This window comes from Mixophyes fleayi, chromosome 6 (assembly GCF_038048845.1).
Source record: "Mixophyes fleayi isolate aMixFle1 chromosome 6, aMixFle1.hap1, whole genome shotgun sequence".
In the NCBI taxonomy this organism is placed as follows: domain Eukaryota; kingdom Metazoa; phylum Chordata; class Amphibia; order Anura; family Limnodynastidae; genus Mixophyes; species Mixophyes fleayi.
In genome coordinates, this window is record NC_134407.1 from 208,849,862 (window position 1) to 208,867,677 (window position 17,816).

A 17,816-nucleotide genomic window follows, 5' to 3' on the forward strand; every position below is an offset into this window, starting at 1 on the left:
ATGTATTGTCATTGACCAGCCGCCGATATTAATAGTCATATAATAAACATTATCCATATGGAAAATAGCGATTATATGTTTCTCTAGCTATAAGCATATATAACAAGAATCTGTAATACAAAAATATATAACAACTACAGTACTATCAAAAATTGAATGGTAAATTGATTGGTCAACAAACCATACATTGCAACCTGAGCTATAAACCCTTCTCATTTATAATCTATATAGATAAACAGCAATTTAGAGGCACAAATAAACTGCATACATGTAATAAAAATCAACAAATATATAGTATGCATAAAAAGGTATAAAAATTACAGTATAGATTGATACACATCTAAAAAATGAATTTGTATAAAAATATATATATATATAAAAATATATATTAAATGGTAGTGTGTATATATATGTATGTATATATATATATATATATATATATATATATATATATATATATACACATATATATATATATATATATATAAAAAGAACTGGAGTTACTTATAAAATTAAAATCCATAGAGGGTCACCATAATTAATGTAAAAGACATGAAGTAAACACAATAATATAGAACTACATTTAAACTGAATTTTAATATGGTGTTTACCTGAATCATGAAGCAGATATAGGTACATACTGAGTACTAATGTTTCCTATCCATTGACTCCACAGAGATAAAGGGAACATATTCCAAAAATAGAAAGAAAACATAACTAAAGGGTTGTAGATATCCCTGTTATTAGAAATATCTGGAACTAATCTTAAATATTATTAAGTTCAATCATATAATTTAATCCTTAGGAAATGAGTGTCCTAAGCCTAAAAATCCAATAGGCCTCTCTCAAAATAGGCTGTTAAATCTATCGCCCCGTCTATTTGTTAAGCCAATTTGTTCAATGGCTTTAATTCTCATATTCCTAATATCTCCATTCTGACATAAAAAACATTATTGGATAGGCTATAGGTTTTGACCTGTTTTAACATATTTCGACGATATTCCAAAAAACGAATATGTAATAGTCTCGTCGTTCGTCCAACATATCGCATACCACAAGTAATAAGGTAGACTATATAACTAGAACAACAATCCAAAATGTTATTAATTACATGGTCAATACAATTACATGTTATACAACAGTTCCACCCATTAGATCTCCTACCTAGCCAATTAGTAAAGATATTTTTAATATTTGTTAGGGTTTTCACAGTTTTCTTATTACTGAAAAAAACTCAGGGCCAACCTTTCTTTCAGACTTCTAGCCCTTCGAAAGATAATTTTTTTAAACTCTATTAATGAAGGTACCTATAAGATCATCATGTTCCAATATAGCAGAGTTCTTATCAATAATTCTCCTAATCTTTGATGCATGCATATTATATTGTTTTACAAAAACCATTGATTTGTCAACCTTTGTAAACTAAAAGATCATTACGATTCATAGACATAACTTCCCTCAAAGCTGCATCTAATCGGATACCCCTGCTGTAAAAAAGAAAGATAAAGCACACCGACCTGTCTCTCAAAATCTCCCATTAAAGAACAGGTTCTTCGAACCCACAAAAACTAGCCCCTTGGAATATTGTCCTTCCACTTTCTAGCATGACTGCTTCTATAGTGAAGGTAATTAAATGTGTCCACACTCTTAGTATATGTTTTCGTTATGACTTTATTGTCCCTCACCGATAGTGTAACATCCAAAAGTGTTTATGTATATAGGATCCTGGTGACCTATAAACCTAATTCCAAAATGATTTAATTAATGTGGGATAAAAAAGCCTGTGTAGAGTCTTTATCACCATCCCAAACAAAAACGAAATCATCTATAAATCTGCCATAAAGAACCAGGTTCGCCCCAAACCACAACCCCCAAATGTACTCTTAGAAAAGGCCCATAAAGAGGTTCAAATAGTTTGGGGCAAACTTGATTCCCATAGCTGTCCCCCGTGTCTGCAAATAATATTGTGCTCCAAGATAAATTTTATTAATGATAACATGAAGTCACACAGTTTAGCATTCATACCACCATCTTTTCTTATATAATGATCCACTGCTTCTAGGCCTCGATCATGAGGAATGTTTGAACATAATGCCTCTACATCACTCGTTATAAAACGGTATGACTCTTTCCAATTAATCTTATGATTTAGGTGGAGGAAGCTAGTTGTGTCCTTAATATATGATCTCAATAAAGGAACAAAACTTTGCAAATGTGACTCTACAAATAAAGATAAATTACTTGTGAGGGAACCCACACCAAAAACAATAGGTCTCCCAGGAGGTGCACTAAGTGTCTTGTGAATTTTTGGCAACTGATAAAAAGTGGACGTGACTGGATAAAGAGTGTATAAAAAATGAAAAAGTGTCCTTATTAATCACACCATCGCTGAGGGCCATGTCCAACATAAATCTCAATTCATTCTGATACTGGGGGGTAGGGTCTGAGTCTAACATTTTATAAAAATCGGCATTATTCAAGTGTCTTAATGCCTCCTTTTTATAACTTGTCACATCTTTGATAGCCAGGCCACCCCCCTTATCTGCTGGTTATATGATGACTGAATCATCTGACATAAGATTATTTAAGGCCTTCCTCTCTTTAATAGATAGATGATAACTCAAGGGCCTTCCATCCGCTTTCTAGCATAGATCACGAAAATATATACAATTAAGGCAATTCTATGGTCTAAAGTTTATTGCTTTGCTGATTCACATATGATAAATATCACAAATCTGCTGGAATGTGTTGCAGTAGAAAACAGACACATATTTACTAGTGCCCATTAGTCCAACATGATTGGTGTAAATGTCATATAATCGTTAGCTATACGTTATAACAAGTTTGTGTTGTTAGTATGATTTAATGAATAAAGACTAGCATAACCCTGCATGCATGCATCAATGGCTCTGAGTCATTAAGGAGAGCAAAGCAAAAAAAAAGAGCAAGTTTGCTCAGGACAAACCATGTTACAATGCAAGGGGTGCAAATTTGCACATAAGATAAATACTGGCTGTTTTTCGATGTAGCACACAAATACTTGATAGCTTTATTTTAACACTGAAATATATGTAGCACCCCCTTTCCCATAGATCATCTGGGTGTCTATGCAAAGTGTATTGTGACCTATGATGTTTCCTTTAGGCTCTTTGCTGGGTAGTATTCTTGACAAGCAACACCAGATGGAGACCAAGGAGCCCTCCGCCCCCTACAAACAAAAACAGAGGCACAAACAGAAAGAGATAGCAAACAGCAAATTGGTCTTTGAAAGTCACTCCGCCATTTTTACAGATTGGGCGCGTGCTCACAAAGGATTTTCATATCTAATTAGACTTTATATATATACCAAAATAGAATCTATCTTATGTAAACTGTATTTTAAAAGTATCCATTTAAAACAAATTAACTATAGTGAATGTGCAAGAATACAATGCAATAACTTATCCTTTGTTACCACAGCTAAGAGGTACCTCTACCTTAAATGCTAACTTGCAATTATTCTCCAACTGTAATAATGACAAAGCAATAGCACATTCTAAGCATATCCACTAACTTAACATGTTGTACATCAACAAATGCATATTTAGCCATATAATGCATTTAAGTGGTCTTATGAGGAAATAAATGACAAGCAAATGTCTCTCCACCTCTCTATCCCAGAAACAGTAGACTATGGTAGAAAAGGCTCCAGAACAAAGTTGCTGGTGTAAGTTTTCCTGAGCCTTGTAAAACATAAATCTCTTTTAATGGTGTCACTCTGTAGTGTACCTCACATTTCTTATAAGCACAATCTCTAGTCTGTCTTTATGACTTGAAGAAGTTAGACATGTGCACACTTTCCTCCTTGTCTCGCCCTATTACACAGACCCAATCCTGCAGTGAGCTATCGCTCCTCTGTACTTCCCTGTAATAAATGTCCCTGGTCTGAGGTAAATGTTGTTGCTTAGTGCAGATGCTCACAATATATCTCAGTCTCTGATCCCAAACTATCTTTCCCTATCACTCACCCTGATAAATTATCACAGTCCTGCAAAGGGGGTGTACAAATTATATTCGGGCCTCTACAACGAGTCCCTATCTACCTAATAACAAGATTCACAATACACAGTCCCAGCAAATAATAAATGAACAGGGGTTACTTATCCATTTAGATTCCGTTTTCTCCTTAGACCTCTCACAGGAGATGTCAGCTGTTTCTCTCACAGAACAGGGCTGACAAGTCTGACCGGGCTCTCCCTCCTATCAGAGCTGATACTCCTCTGTTCATCCTGGATATTTCCTCCTGAGCTGATTTTCTTCAGAGACTCACAGGGCTTCTTCTGCTGACAACATGACAGGGTTCTTCCCTGACCGGCTTACAGATCTCTCCGCTGACCAGGACCAACTGCCACACAGCAACTACCAGTTTAAAGTCATTCCTCTTACCTGTCACTTTTCCCTCGCTCCCTTGGTCTCTGTGATGTCACTGTGAGTAGAGCTTTATCGATCCCTGACATTACTGCACATGTGCAGGCCATTATTTCCGCCACCACTACACAAAGTTGATCTAGGACATGCCCTATCCCCACTATAAATATGTCCCCACGTTTTAAATTTACCTTCCCCTCCAATGCCACATGGTTTAGCCCAGGTGCAAAGTTACTTCTTTTTTATGCTTTGGTCTCCTTAATGACTCAAGCCTAATATGGTTTTGTACATAACTTAACCTAGACTTAATATAAAGATTCACCAATTTTTTTCTATTTATTGTGGCTGGGGGATTATTAATTCTTAGTTCTCCATCTCTGTTTAGATGACGCAGACAACTTTCTTGAGCGCCTTCGGCAATTCGAAGATTCTGCACTGAGGATAATATATGAATATTTCAAGGAAGACTTTATCTACATTGTGGAGTCTTCAAACAGACTTTTACTCAGTGAACTGAAATTATGCACTACACTGGAGTTAGAGGTATGGAAACGTCTTAATATTTTAATGTTTCTAAAAAGGACATTGTGTATTGAAGCCACCTTGATGTAGTTGAATTAGAACCAAAGGCACAAAGCTACTATTTCAGTTTGCCAACAAGTCTAGTAATTGTTTATAATGGAACAGCATTTTTTAAGTACTAGAAGTTTCTTATTTACTGATCTCTGCATCACTGTTTTATGCACTGTACATAACTAATTAGTATGCATGAATTGGATTATCATGATATCAGTCGTGAGTGTACCAACCTCAACACTGTAGTTTGCCCTTAGAGACAGAAGAGGACTCTATTTGAGATCAGTTGCCTATTGGTTCATTTATCCACAGAGTGGGGCTGCAGCACAAAACAAACAAAAACCTTAGCACTTACTAAAGAATGAGCGTCCTAACTACCCATGAGAACTTTTTGGACTTCTTTGATGTATAAAGCTTTTTGCTATCTGGAATGAATGGGTCTAACTCTCTACAAACCTGAGGTTTATAAAGCTCCGTTACTTATGCAGTTGTAGCAATACTTGAATACTTTTATACTTATATACAAAATACCTGGCCTGCCACTCTTTCACTTTCTCACATTCTCTCTCTCGCCTGTCACTCCCACTCTCTCACCTGTCACTCTCTCTCTCTCTCTCTCTCTCTCTCTCTCTTTTTCTCTTTCCCCTGTCACTCTCACTCTCTATTTCTATCTCTCTCTCTCTCTCTCTCTCTCTCACTCTCTCTCTTACTCTCTCTCTCTCACTCTCTCACACTCTCTCTCTCTTACTCTCTCTCACACTCTCTCTCTCTCACACTCTATCTCTCTCTCTCTCACACCTGTCTCTCTCTTGCCTGTCACTCTGAGACTCGGATACACTAGCATTCTCCAGATTTCTTCCTCTCTCCCCCTTTCTCTCTCACTTACTGTCCTATCCCTGTGATGTTCCAAGGGATGTGCTACATGTAATACAATGAATTGGGTAGTGATATTGCCTTTGCATCTGGTGCGTCTTCCTATCTTCAGGAAAAGCTGACATATGACACTAGAACTAAAAAATGGACAATGAATCGATTCCTGTGCGAATAATAGAATAGTATGCAAATACGCTATATCTAGTGACAAACGTAACATGCTGGGCCATATCTGATGCCAAGGTAAATATTCAGAGCCAGATCTGATGTAAGGATGATATTTTGAGATTTTCAACATACTACTAACAGAAATACCTGTTTCCCCCTAAATAAAAAAGCAAACATCATTTACTGAATTAATTCATTACAGGTTAACTGGCACATCACAAACATGACAACATTGGGGTGGTCACAGAGAGGCTGAATCCTCTTGGGAATAAATGTGTTGAATAAAATGTAAATATAATGTTTTCTTATAATTTGTTTTAATTATTAATTAACATGTTTTGTTTCTATATACGGTATCTAAAAATGGTTTCTGTAATTGTATTTTTCTCCTAGTACGCTCAACCAATGCTAGAAGACCCTGACTCTAGATTTGCTGAGAGGTTGTTACAACAAGTTTTGGAGGCAGGAAGAGAAGCTGTGATAGGATTCTGGAAATGTCTCTATGCTCTAAAGGCTAAGCGCCCACATCCTAATTTACTCACCGTACTGGATGAAATAATACACACAGGTAACTGAAGGTCTCACGGAGCATTTTACAAAATTTTGTATATGTGCAAACTTGTGAGTTCAGAAATATCTCGTGCCCGCTGCACGGTGCTTTCCACTTTCACATTATTGCTCAACTATTACAAGTCATGTGAAGCCCAACTATTATTATTCATTTTATACAGGGAGTTTCAATATAATTCTAATAATCCAAACTACCTCAAAATAAAAGACAGCCAATCTATTTGTCAGCAAATTAGCAGAGTTTATGGTAAAAAGAATGGTGCGGTTATTATACATATGGTTATAGCATCTCCTCTTCCCTGGCTCATATCTTGCCCCCTCCTGTCCCAACTTTTTCTCCATCTCCTTTTCAGTTTTCCCCTTCTCCCCACTGATCTCACTTTCCATCTTCTCCCCACTGCTCTCACTTTCCATCATCTCCCCACTGCACTCACTTTCCATCTTCTCCCCACTGCACTCACTTTCCATCTTCTCCCCATTGCTCTCACTTTCCATCATCTCCCCATTGCTGCTATCACTTTCCATCTTCTCCCCACTGCACTTACTTTCCATCTTCTCCCCACTGCACTCACTTTCCATCTTCTCCCCACTGCACTCACTTTCCATCTTCTTCCCACTGCACTCACTTTCCATCTTCTCCCCACTGCACTCACTTTCCATCTTCTCCCCACTGCTCTCTCTTTACATCTTCTCCCCACTGCACTCACTTTCCATCTTCTCCCCACTGCTCTCTCTTTACATCTTCTCCCCACTGCACTCAATTTCCATCTTCTCCCCACTGCTCTCACTTTCCATCATCTCCCCATTGCTCTCTCTTTCCATCTTCTCCCCACTGCACTCAATTTCCATCTTCTCCCCACTGCACTCACTTTCCATCTTCTCCCCACTGCTCTCACTTTCCATCATCTCCCCACTGCTCTCACTTTCCATCATCTCCCCACTGCTCTCACTTTCCATCTTCTCCCCACTGCTCTCACTTTCCATCATCTCCCCATTGCTCTCACTTTCCATCTTCTCCCCACTGCACTCAATTTCCATCTTCTCCCCACTGCTCTCACTTTCCGTCATCTCCCCATTGCTCTCTCTTTCCATCTTCTCCCCACTGCACTCAATTTCCATCTTCTCCCCACTGCTCTCACTTTCCATCTTCTCCCCACTGCTCTCACTTTCCATCATCTCCCCACTGCTCTCACTTTCCATCATCTCCCCATTGCTCTCTCTTTTCATCTTCTCCCCACTGCACTCAATTTCCATCTTCTCCCCACTGCTCTCACTTTCCATCTTCTCCCCACTGCTCTCACTTTCCATCTTCTCCCCACTGCTCTCACTTTCCATCATCTCCCCATTGCTCTCACTTTCCATCATCTCCCCATTGCTCTCACTTTCCATCTTCTCCCCACTGCACTCACTTTCCATCTTCTCCCCACTGCACTCACTTTTCATCTTCTCCCCACTGCACTCACTTTTCATCTTCTCTCCACTGCTCTCACTTTCCATCCTCTCCCCACTGCTCTCACTTTCCATCTTCCTCCCACTGCTCTCACTTTCCATCATCTCCCCACTGCTCTCACTTTCCATCATCTCCCCATTGCTCTCACTTTCCATCTTCTCCCCACTGCACTCACTTTCCATCTTCTCCCCACTGCACTCACTTTCCATCTTCTCCCCACTGCTCTCACTTTCCATCTTCTTCCCACTGCTCTCACTTTCCATCTTCTCCCCACTGCTCTCACTTTCCATCTTCTTCCCACTGCTCTCACTTTCCATCTTCTCCCCATTGCTCTCACTTTCCATCTTCTCCCCACTGCACTCACTTTCCATCTTCTCCCCACTGCTCTCACTTTCCATCTTCTCCCCACTGCACTCACTTTCCATCTTCTCCCCACTGCTCTCACTTTCCATCTTCTCCCCACTGCACTCACTTTCCATCTTCTCCCCACTGCTCTCACTTTCCATCTTCTCCCCACTGCTTTCACTTTCCATCATCTCCCCACTGCTCTCACTTTCCATCTTTTCCCCACTGATCTCACTTTTCATCTTCTCCCCACTGCTCTCACTTTCCATCTTCTCCCCACTGCTCTCACTTTCCATCTTCTCCCCACTGCTCTCACTTTCCATCATCTCCCCACTGCTCTAACTTTCCATCATCTCCCCACTGCTCTAACTTTACATCTTCTCCCCACTGCTCTCACTTTCCGTCATCTCCCCACTGCTCTCACTTTCCGTCATCTCCCCATTGCTCTCTCTTTCCATCTTTTCCCCACTGCTCTCACTTTCCATCTTCTCCCCACTGCTCTTACTTTCCATCATCTCCCCACTGCTCTCACTTTCCATCATCTCCCCATTGCTCTCACTTTCCATCTTCTCCCCACTGCTCTCACTTTCCATCATCTCCCCACTGCTCTCACTTTCCATCATCTCCCCATTGCTCTCACTTTCCATCATCTCCCCACTGCACTCACTTTTTGTCTTCTCCCCACTGCTCTCACTTTCCATCATCTCCCCACTGCTCTCACTTTCCATCATCTCCCCATTTCTCTCACTTTCCATCATCTCCCCACTGCACTCACTTTTTGTCTTCTCCCCACTGCTCTCAGTTTCCATCTTTTCCCCACTGATCTCACTTTTCATCTTCTCCCTACTGCACTCACTTTTTGTCTTCTCCCCACTGCTCTCAGTTTCCATCTTTTCCCCACTGATCTCACTTTTCATCTTCTCCCCACTGCTCTCACTTTCCATCATCTCCCCACTGCTCTAACTTTTCATCATCTCCCCACTGCTCTAACTTTCCATCTTCTCCCCACTGCTCTCACTTTCCGTCATCTCCCCACTGCTCTCACTTTCCATCATCTCCCCACTGCTCTCACTTTCCGTCATCTCCCCATTGCTCTCTCTTTCCATCTTCTCCCCACTGCACTCAATTTCCATCTTCTCCCCACTGCTCTCACTTTCCATCATCTCCCCATTGCTCTCACTTTCCATCATCTCCCCACTGCACTCACTTTTTGTCTTCTCCCCACTGCTCTCACTTTCCATCATCTCCCCACTGCTCTCACTTTCCATCATCTCCCCATTTCTCTCACTTTCCATCATCTCCCCACTGCTCTAACTTTTTGTCTTCTCCCCACTGCTCTCAGTTTCCATCTTTTCCCCACTGCTCTCACTTTCCGTCATCTCCCCATTGCTCTCTCTTTCCATCTTTTCCCCACTGCTCTCACTTTCCATCATCTCCCCATTGCTCTCTCTTTCCATCTTCTCCCCACTGCACTCAATTTCCATCTTCTCCCCACTGCTCTCACTTTCCATCATCTCCCCATTGCTCTCACTTTCCATCATCTCCCCACTGCACTCACTTTTTGTCTTCTCCCCACTGCTCTCACTTTCCATCATCTCCCCATTTCTCTCACTTTCCATCATCTCCCCACTGCACTCACTTTTTGTCTTCTCCCCACTGCTCTCAGTTTCCATCTTTTCCCCACTGATCTCACTTTTCATCTTCTCCCCACTGCTTTCACTTTCCATCTTTTCCCCACTGCTCTCAGTTTCCGTCTTCTCCCCACTGATCTCACTTTCCGTCTTCTCCCCACTGATCTCACTTTTCGTCTTCTCCCCACTGATCTCACTTTTTGTCTTCTCCCCACTGCACTCACTTTCCATCTTCTCCCCACTGATCTCACTTTCCATCTTCTCCCCACTGCACTCACTTTCCATCTTCTCCCCACTCCTCTCACTTTCCATCTTCTCCCCACTGATCTCACTTTCCATCTTCTCCCCACTCCTCTCACTTTCCATCTTCTCCCCACTCCTCTCACTTTCCATGTCTTACTCATGTAACAAATTTTCTTCTGTTTCTGTAGTAAACAATTCTTCCAGTCCAAGCTGTTGCGTAGAGCATTTATGGGTAACAGGTGCAGCTCCTGCTTTATTGTCAGATTGGTTTGTTATAGCTTGTAACACTAGTTTAAAATGCCTACTGATTTGTTAGTACAAAATAGGTGTCCAATTCTTTGATTAAATGCATTGTTTTAACTTATTACTGAGATTAAGGTAAAGTGCAACCGTCTTGAACGTTAGAGGGATGCGCCATGTGCCTATGAAGTGTATCCAGTTGCCCATCACGGATGTAGAGCATCCACTTTAGTTTGCATATATCACAGTCTCTCTTTCCAGATAAACTTTTCTAAATGCCCATTGATAGCAGCCCGTTCTCATACTGTCCCCATCCTCTTTCCATAATGGTTTGAGCACATGAATAGGGTCATAGTGGTCTGATTTCTAAACACCTGCAAAAAAATAAAATACACTGAAATAAATACACAGACACCGCAATAAAGTCCTCTATTAAAAAAAGATATACATATATGTCCTGACACAAATCCCGTATTACCCATTTGTTGCTCACCTAATTCCTCTTCTATCTTCAAGCATGAAATCCACTATGATGAAAAAAACAACCATATAGGCACAGAAGAACAGCTCCTCTATTAATATTCAACTAAAATTGATAAACATGACATCTGCAACATATATCTTAAAACTAGCGAAATAAAAAAAATGTCTGATTAAAGAAAAGATATGTGAATTAAAAAAATGTTGTTGTGCAGCTTTATGGCATTATTATTATATATGTACATTTTGAGTGAATATGATGTCTTGTAAATTCTATATTATAGGAGAGATATAAGTAGTTGTTTAATGCTTCTGCTACATATGTCCTATATATGTCATAATAAAATACAGTTTACTATTTCCAACTTTTAGTCATCCTTCAGTGTATATGTACATGCACTATAACAACTACTGATATAACTTTTTATAATATAACATCATTTTTTTTACCTTAACTAAAATAAAAGGTTGTTTCTGCATACACTTCCCCACTATACACCATCAATCAGGCGCAATGCTATCAACATCTGGGAGTAAATGTACCAAGCTGAGAGTTTTCCGGCGGGTTTCAAAAGTGGAGATGTTGCCTATAGCAACCAATCAGATTCTAGCTGTCATTTTGTACAATGTACTAAATAAATGATAGATAGAATCTGATTGGTTTTTCAAACCCGCCGAAAAACTCTCAGCTTGATACATTTACCCCCTGATGTGTAGCAATATTACCAATTCTAGCCAATGTATCGAATGGAGTTATTAAATTGTTTTTGTAGATTATATTCACATCATACCACCTTGTTGCTTTATGTTTAGCTGTTTTCTGTTTACTACACTATGTTCGGTCTGATTTTATGTGAGGTGTTTTTTATCTGACAAATCTCACCTCAATCAGGATCAACCCACACATTTACATCCCAAACTTAAGGAGTAGTAAGAACTTCAACTTCTGATTGATTACTTAATTTCTAGTTGTTTCTAATGGAAAATACACGTTTCATTACATCACTGTACATGCAAGGATACATTGTAAGCTAGAATTTGTACTTGTATCCACTCAGTCACACCCTTTTATGCACAGTAAGACCTAGTACAGGCTAGAACTCCCAGCATTCCACATTAATAACGAGACTTTACTCAATACATCAATTCTGTGTTATGAAAAAATTATGTCGCTGAAGTACAAATTGTGTACAATGCGTTAAGAGGTGACACTATAAATTCATGCATGTCAATGTTTACAGTAATTTAAAATGTAATGTAGAGAAATTAAGAAACCTAGCATTATGTATAAATCAGAAAACAAGTTGTTGTTGAATGAACTTCATTCATGTAGAGGTATGTTTGATACAATATTTCCGCATCAGTGTGACAAAAGTAACACATCACTTATGTGTGCTGTTGGGGTAACCTGCTCCTTCTACTATCTAACTCTTGGTCTGTGGCTTTTCTTATCCAGACATACTCCGTGCTGATGTGAACATTTTGACAATCTGATTGGCTTTAAAATGGGAGCGCAGGAAATAAAGGTTAAATACAGAAAGGTGCTCACACCTTAGTCAAATCACCTTAAAATTATTAAACAATGCAGAACACTGATTTTTCTTTTGCTTTGCAGATATAATAGAGTGTCTCAATTAATTATGACCTGAACTATCATATGTTAATATTATGTTTTTGTCTTGCATTTAGGTGATGCTCTAAAGGACAAGATACTTTTGGATGAATATGGACACAACCTGACTCCAGAACTGAAAGGTGAATAATTCTTATACCAAACATGGTGAAATATCCCAACCCTGAACCATTTAGATGCAGTCACTAGTTAATATGTATTAACCTACATCATAATGCTTTATATAGTGTGCTTTGATTATGATGGTTTGGTTTTCCTAGTTCATGTAAAAGAAAAAGTTGTGCTTCCATGTATTACCAGTAGAGATAAGCTATATGATTTAGCAAGTTTCAAATGTCTACGAATTTCAGTATCAACTAAACATTTTGTGAACATGGGGTCCAAAAAAAAAAAATTAAAATAATTTTTGGGGAAAAGAGAGAGAGCCAACAATAATGTAATGAAATTCATCACGTGGACCCTGTAACTGTCATGGCTGTCAGTCCTTCATCGCCTACAACCTTCGAACAAAACGACGCATACAACACAACTACCATTACAGAAAACAATAGTGATTTGGGGATTCTTAATAAACCTCAAAATATACATTATTTTGGTGGCCAAGTAGGAAGCACGTGGACAACAATTGAGTCCAAGCCATCAAGGAACAAATCTGTGTTAGTTCTAATATAACATATGATCGTTTGGATCTATCTATGGTCGACTGATTGGTGACATCAGAAGTGATGACTGCCCTTTCCATCATCTCTGCTGCCACAGTTGTGGTGCTAGGATTATTGATTTATATGATGAATTTATAATTTGTCAGTGGGGAGCAATGTTTAATCTCATGTTTAATATATGGCTGGTAATGGACAGTATCTTTTCAATGTATGGTTGGTGATGGGGAATATTTCTGTGCTATGTACTGTTGGCAATAGGATATGTCTTTGTAATGTATGGCTGCCAATGGGGATATTTATGTGCATTGCATGGCTTTTAATGACAGGGTATCTCTTTATAATGTGTTGCTGGCAATGGCATATTATCTCTGTGCAATATATGACTGCCAATGAGGGTAACTGTCCATATTGACCTACTTTTTTTTAATAAAAACACAAGTAACTGGGCTAGCACTTCCTTTAGCATAAGGTTTAAGGTTTAAGGGTAACTCCACCCAAATAAATTATTTACTTGTTGGTGGAGTTAAGGGAGTGTAATAAAATAACATACTTGCGATGGGCAGAGGCTTTCTCTTCTTCCAAATGCCTGAAACAGGGTACTGTTGCCTGCAGGGTACTGTTGCCTGCAGGGTACTGTTGCCTGCAGGGTACTGTTGCCTGGGTGATACTTATTTTTAAGATGCAGTGTTCAATGTGAGCAATTTTTACCAATATGAAAAATGTACCTCCTCACTGAGGTTGCTATGGGAACTCTTTGATGCGTCTCATGACAGAGGTACACAGGGAAACACAATCTAGGTCCCACCTATACCAAAACAACAATACACCACTTGTAATAGTGATCTGATGGCACAATACCTGAAAGGGCCAGAAGAAAAGAAAAGAAAAGCATAAAATAAATAAAAATATTTAAAAAGTAAAAATCAATTACAATTAAAATCTCAGTTCAATCCCCAGCAACAAAGACTGTCAGTCTTTCTGCGCAACGCTATTGCATTTTGTATGTGTGAATTGTATATATTGAATGAATGTTGCTCCAACCATAAAAAAAAAGGACCAACCCTCCACTTGGCCCATTTACTCTAACTCCCACCATAAAGACATCTATTAATGGTTCCTTTGCACTATGTAGAATGCCATCATATCTTACCTAGCTGGTCCTATAGCTTAGAAACATACAGTAGAAACAAAGAATTTGACGGCAGATAAGAACCACTTGGCCCATCTAGTCTGCCCTATTTTTAACCTATGGTAACCTCAAACCCTATTTGATCCTTGGTTCTTTGTAAGAATATCCTTATGTCTAACCCAAGCATGTTTAAATTGCTCTACTATATTAGCCTCAACCACCGCTGATGGGCGGCTATTCCACTTATCTACTACCCGCATTGTTACATCTTACATAAAGTACACATACTTGGTACCCCCAAATTCACAAGCCAAGCTAATTTCGGGGTAGACTTCAGAGGTTGCCTTTGTTATGTGAAAGTAACTATGGGAATAATCATGGAAAGTGTTTAGGCACTACGCAAACAAGAAGCCCCATCTTGTCCCCAGAAAACATAGAATTCACCTGGATAAAATTTGAGATAAAAAAAAGTTATTCCTGGTGTAAACGGCAGGGCCTGATTAAGGGTTCAGGCCGCACTAGGCTGAAATGCTCATAGTGCCCCTTTGCCTTCCGCACCAGGTGAATGGCATGAATGAGCACTGCTGAGTGTGAATGTGGGAGGGCTGTCTCGTGCGCACCTGTCGCTATCCTTGTCTCTCCTACACGCTTATCCTCAGTATGGCAAGATTAAATCCTTGTTACATTTTGCTTTCATGTTTTCTTGTTCTTTGAAGACCAACTATTCTCTTATATTTTAACATGAATTTTGGTTTATACCTCTCCCTCCCTGTTTTGCACCCCAAATAAATGTGCACATGAGAGTCATAGCAGTCCTGGTATGTGACTATGTGGATATTTTGCTGCAGTAGTAACAACACACCTATGTATTATGTTATGGGTCATTAGAGTCCTCAACTTTAGAAAAGTCAATCAGGGTCATGCTGCCCCCCCCCCCCCCCCCCCCATTTTATTGCCTTAGATATAACACTGACCTGCTGTGAGGTCTGCATTGGAGACAGTTGTATCTAGGGAGCGACTCTATGTCAAAAGTTGCAGGGGGTCAATAAAATCATCTGAAGGTGAACAACCAATAATAAAGAATTGCGGGCAAGATACTGTATGGAAATACATGTGGTCACCAAGTCAGAAAACACAATAGAAGCATTATTGTGTAGAGGGGCATAGAAGGCTCATTTGAATTATAGCTGGTAGATATTATTTTCTTTAAATTGAGAGAGAAATTTGGATTAAGAAAAAATATACATCATGAGTCACAAGTTTTATCGTTGTGTAACTATTGGATTTATTTGTATTCTATTTTAGATATTCAGTTAATACACAAGAAATATCTTCAAGAGAAAACACAGAATCTAGTGGAGCACAGACCCCCCAGATCCACACAGGAACAGCAAAGCTTCTACATTTCTGAGCGTTATGTGAACATCATTGTTGCTTCCATTGATCATTTCAGACAACGTTCTAAGCATGAGTTAATAGAGACTGGGAGAATGCATGAGGATATAATGAGAAAAGAATGGCTTATGTTGGAACATATAGCCCTTAACAAGCTGTTTCGCTGGTCCCGCCAAAAACAATGTGTGCCAGGTACAGTGATGGTGAGCGGGGTCCCGGGAGTAGGGAAGACCACGCTAATTCAGAAGTTTGTCTATGACTGGGTGCTTGGAAAACTCTATCAGAGATTTGCTTTTGTTTTCGTCTTCAAATTCCGGGAACTCAACAGACTGGATAAGATCAGCTTGGAGGAGATGATCCTTCAACATTATCCATATCTGAAGGATTATCTTGGAAGCATCTTACAAGATCCGGAAAAGCTGCTCTTTATATTTGATGGCTTAGATGAAAGTAATCACCAAATGAATTTCACATCAAGTCAGTTATGTCATAATCCAAAACAGTTTGAAACTCTTGGCGTGCTTGTGGTTAGTCTGCTGAGACAGTCTCTTCTCAAGGGTTCTTCTGTGCTAATGACCAGTCGCCCAACTAAACTGGAATCACTTGATATAAAAGTTTTTCAACGAGTATCTGAAATTATTGGATTTTTTCCCAAAGAAAGACAGATGTACTTTGAACAGTTTTTCCAAAATAAAGAATTGTCAGAAAAGGCGTTTGATTATGTGAGGGAGAATGACACACTATACACATTCTGTTACATCCCATCATACTGCTGGATAATTTGTACAGTATTATCAAAGTGCCTTAAAGCCCAATCAACCTACCATGACCAAATAGTGTCATCATTGCCCAAAACAGTGACACAACTGTTTGTGACGTTTGTCAGCAACATTCTGTCCAATCACAGCCAGGACAAAGGTGATGCTCGGAATGTTATGAAATCTATTGGGAGGATGGCAGAGCATGGCGTAATGAATCAGATTCTTCAATTTGATGAACGAGATCTAAGATCATTCAATTTGGACACTTCCCCCCATCTCTTGTCAAGTTTCATGATGGAGTCTGATCAATCTCCTAATTTGAGTTTGACTTTTCTACATCTCACCATCCAGGAGTTTTTGGCTGCATTGGTCCATTATCTTGACTATTCTTCTGAGAGGTTGCAGGGTTCACTTAATAAACTATATACAGACAGAAGATATGAAATATTCCTCTTCTTCCTCTGCGGTTTGTTGGATAGTTCGGCCAGATCCCTTTTGAAATGTTTAGGAGAGTTTTCCAATGAAGCTTTGAAAGAAGTAACCAAATGGCTAAAAGAATCTCTTGATAATGTCCTAAAGGACATAAATGTGGATGTGGGGAAAAGTCTAAATATATTTTACTACCTCTTTGAGTCTCAGAATAGGGTTCTAATAGAAGAGGTTTTGGGGTCAAATAGAAGTTTTACATTTCACAGAGATCATCTAACCCCTGTGGAGTGCACAACGTTGGCGTTTGTCCTCAAATCCTGCAAAGATACAGAAAAGCTTGATCTGCACAAGTGTATTATTCAGCGGGAATGCTGGGAGAGGCTGGAACCGGTTCTACACACTATAAAGCACCTCAAGTAAGATTATATAAATTATTATAAAGGAAGCAATTGGCTTGTTTTGGTTAAATGAGAATATTGTTTCCGTTCAAAGGCAAAATAAGCAAATTTGCTATTACACTATTTTAATTATACAATTTATTGAACTATACTATACAGGTAACTATGAAATGAAATAATAAGTGATACAGTATTATAATCCAAATTAAATAAGAAATAAACACTATCAGGTGTAGCACCATGTTCAAAAATGTAGCTTATTTCACAACTTCACAATTTTCACTACACAATTTTTGGTCTACTATAGCACAGTGACTATTCACTGCTGGAGTGTGTTGGGGCAAAATTGAGAAAAGTTAAAACAACTGCTTTACTTGCAGATGTCTGACCAGGAACAGTGATTAAGATGATCACAAGGTAGTATGA

At 39.1% G+C, this 17,816-nt stretch overlaps 2 protein-coding genes across 2 annotated transcripts in view; both read left to right on the forward strand.

Moving 5' to 3' along the window:
- The window catches only part of LOC142160609 (NACHT, LRR and PYD domains-containing protein 3-like), a 107,813-nt gene extending 90,401 nt beyond the window's left edge, over positions 1-17,412 (forward strand). The window contains exons 8-11 of the mRNA XM_075215473.1: positions 4,793-4,950; positions 6,418-6,592; positions 12,673-12,738; positions 15,713-17,412. Of these exons, the coding sequence (XP_075071574.1) occupies positions 4,793-4,950; positions 6,418-6,592; positions 12,673-12,738; positions 15,713-17,412 (2,099 nt within the window). The remainder of the gene's footprint in view (positions 1-4,792; positions 4,951-6,417; positions 6,593-12,672; positions 12,739-15,712) is intronic.
- LOC142095435 (uncharacterized) overlaps positions 1-17,816 on the forward strand; it is a 296,495-nt gene that overhangs the window by 188,129 nt on the left and 90,550 nt on the right. The window lies entirely within an intron of this gene.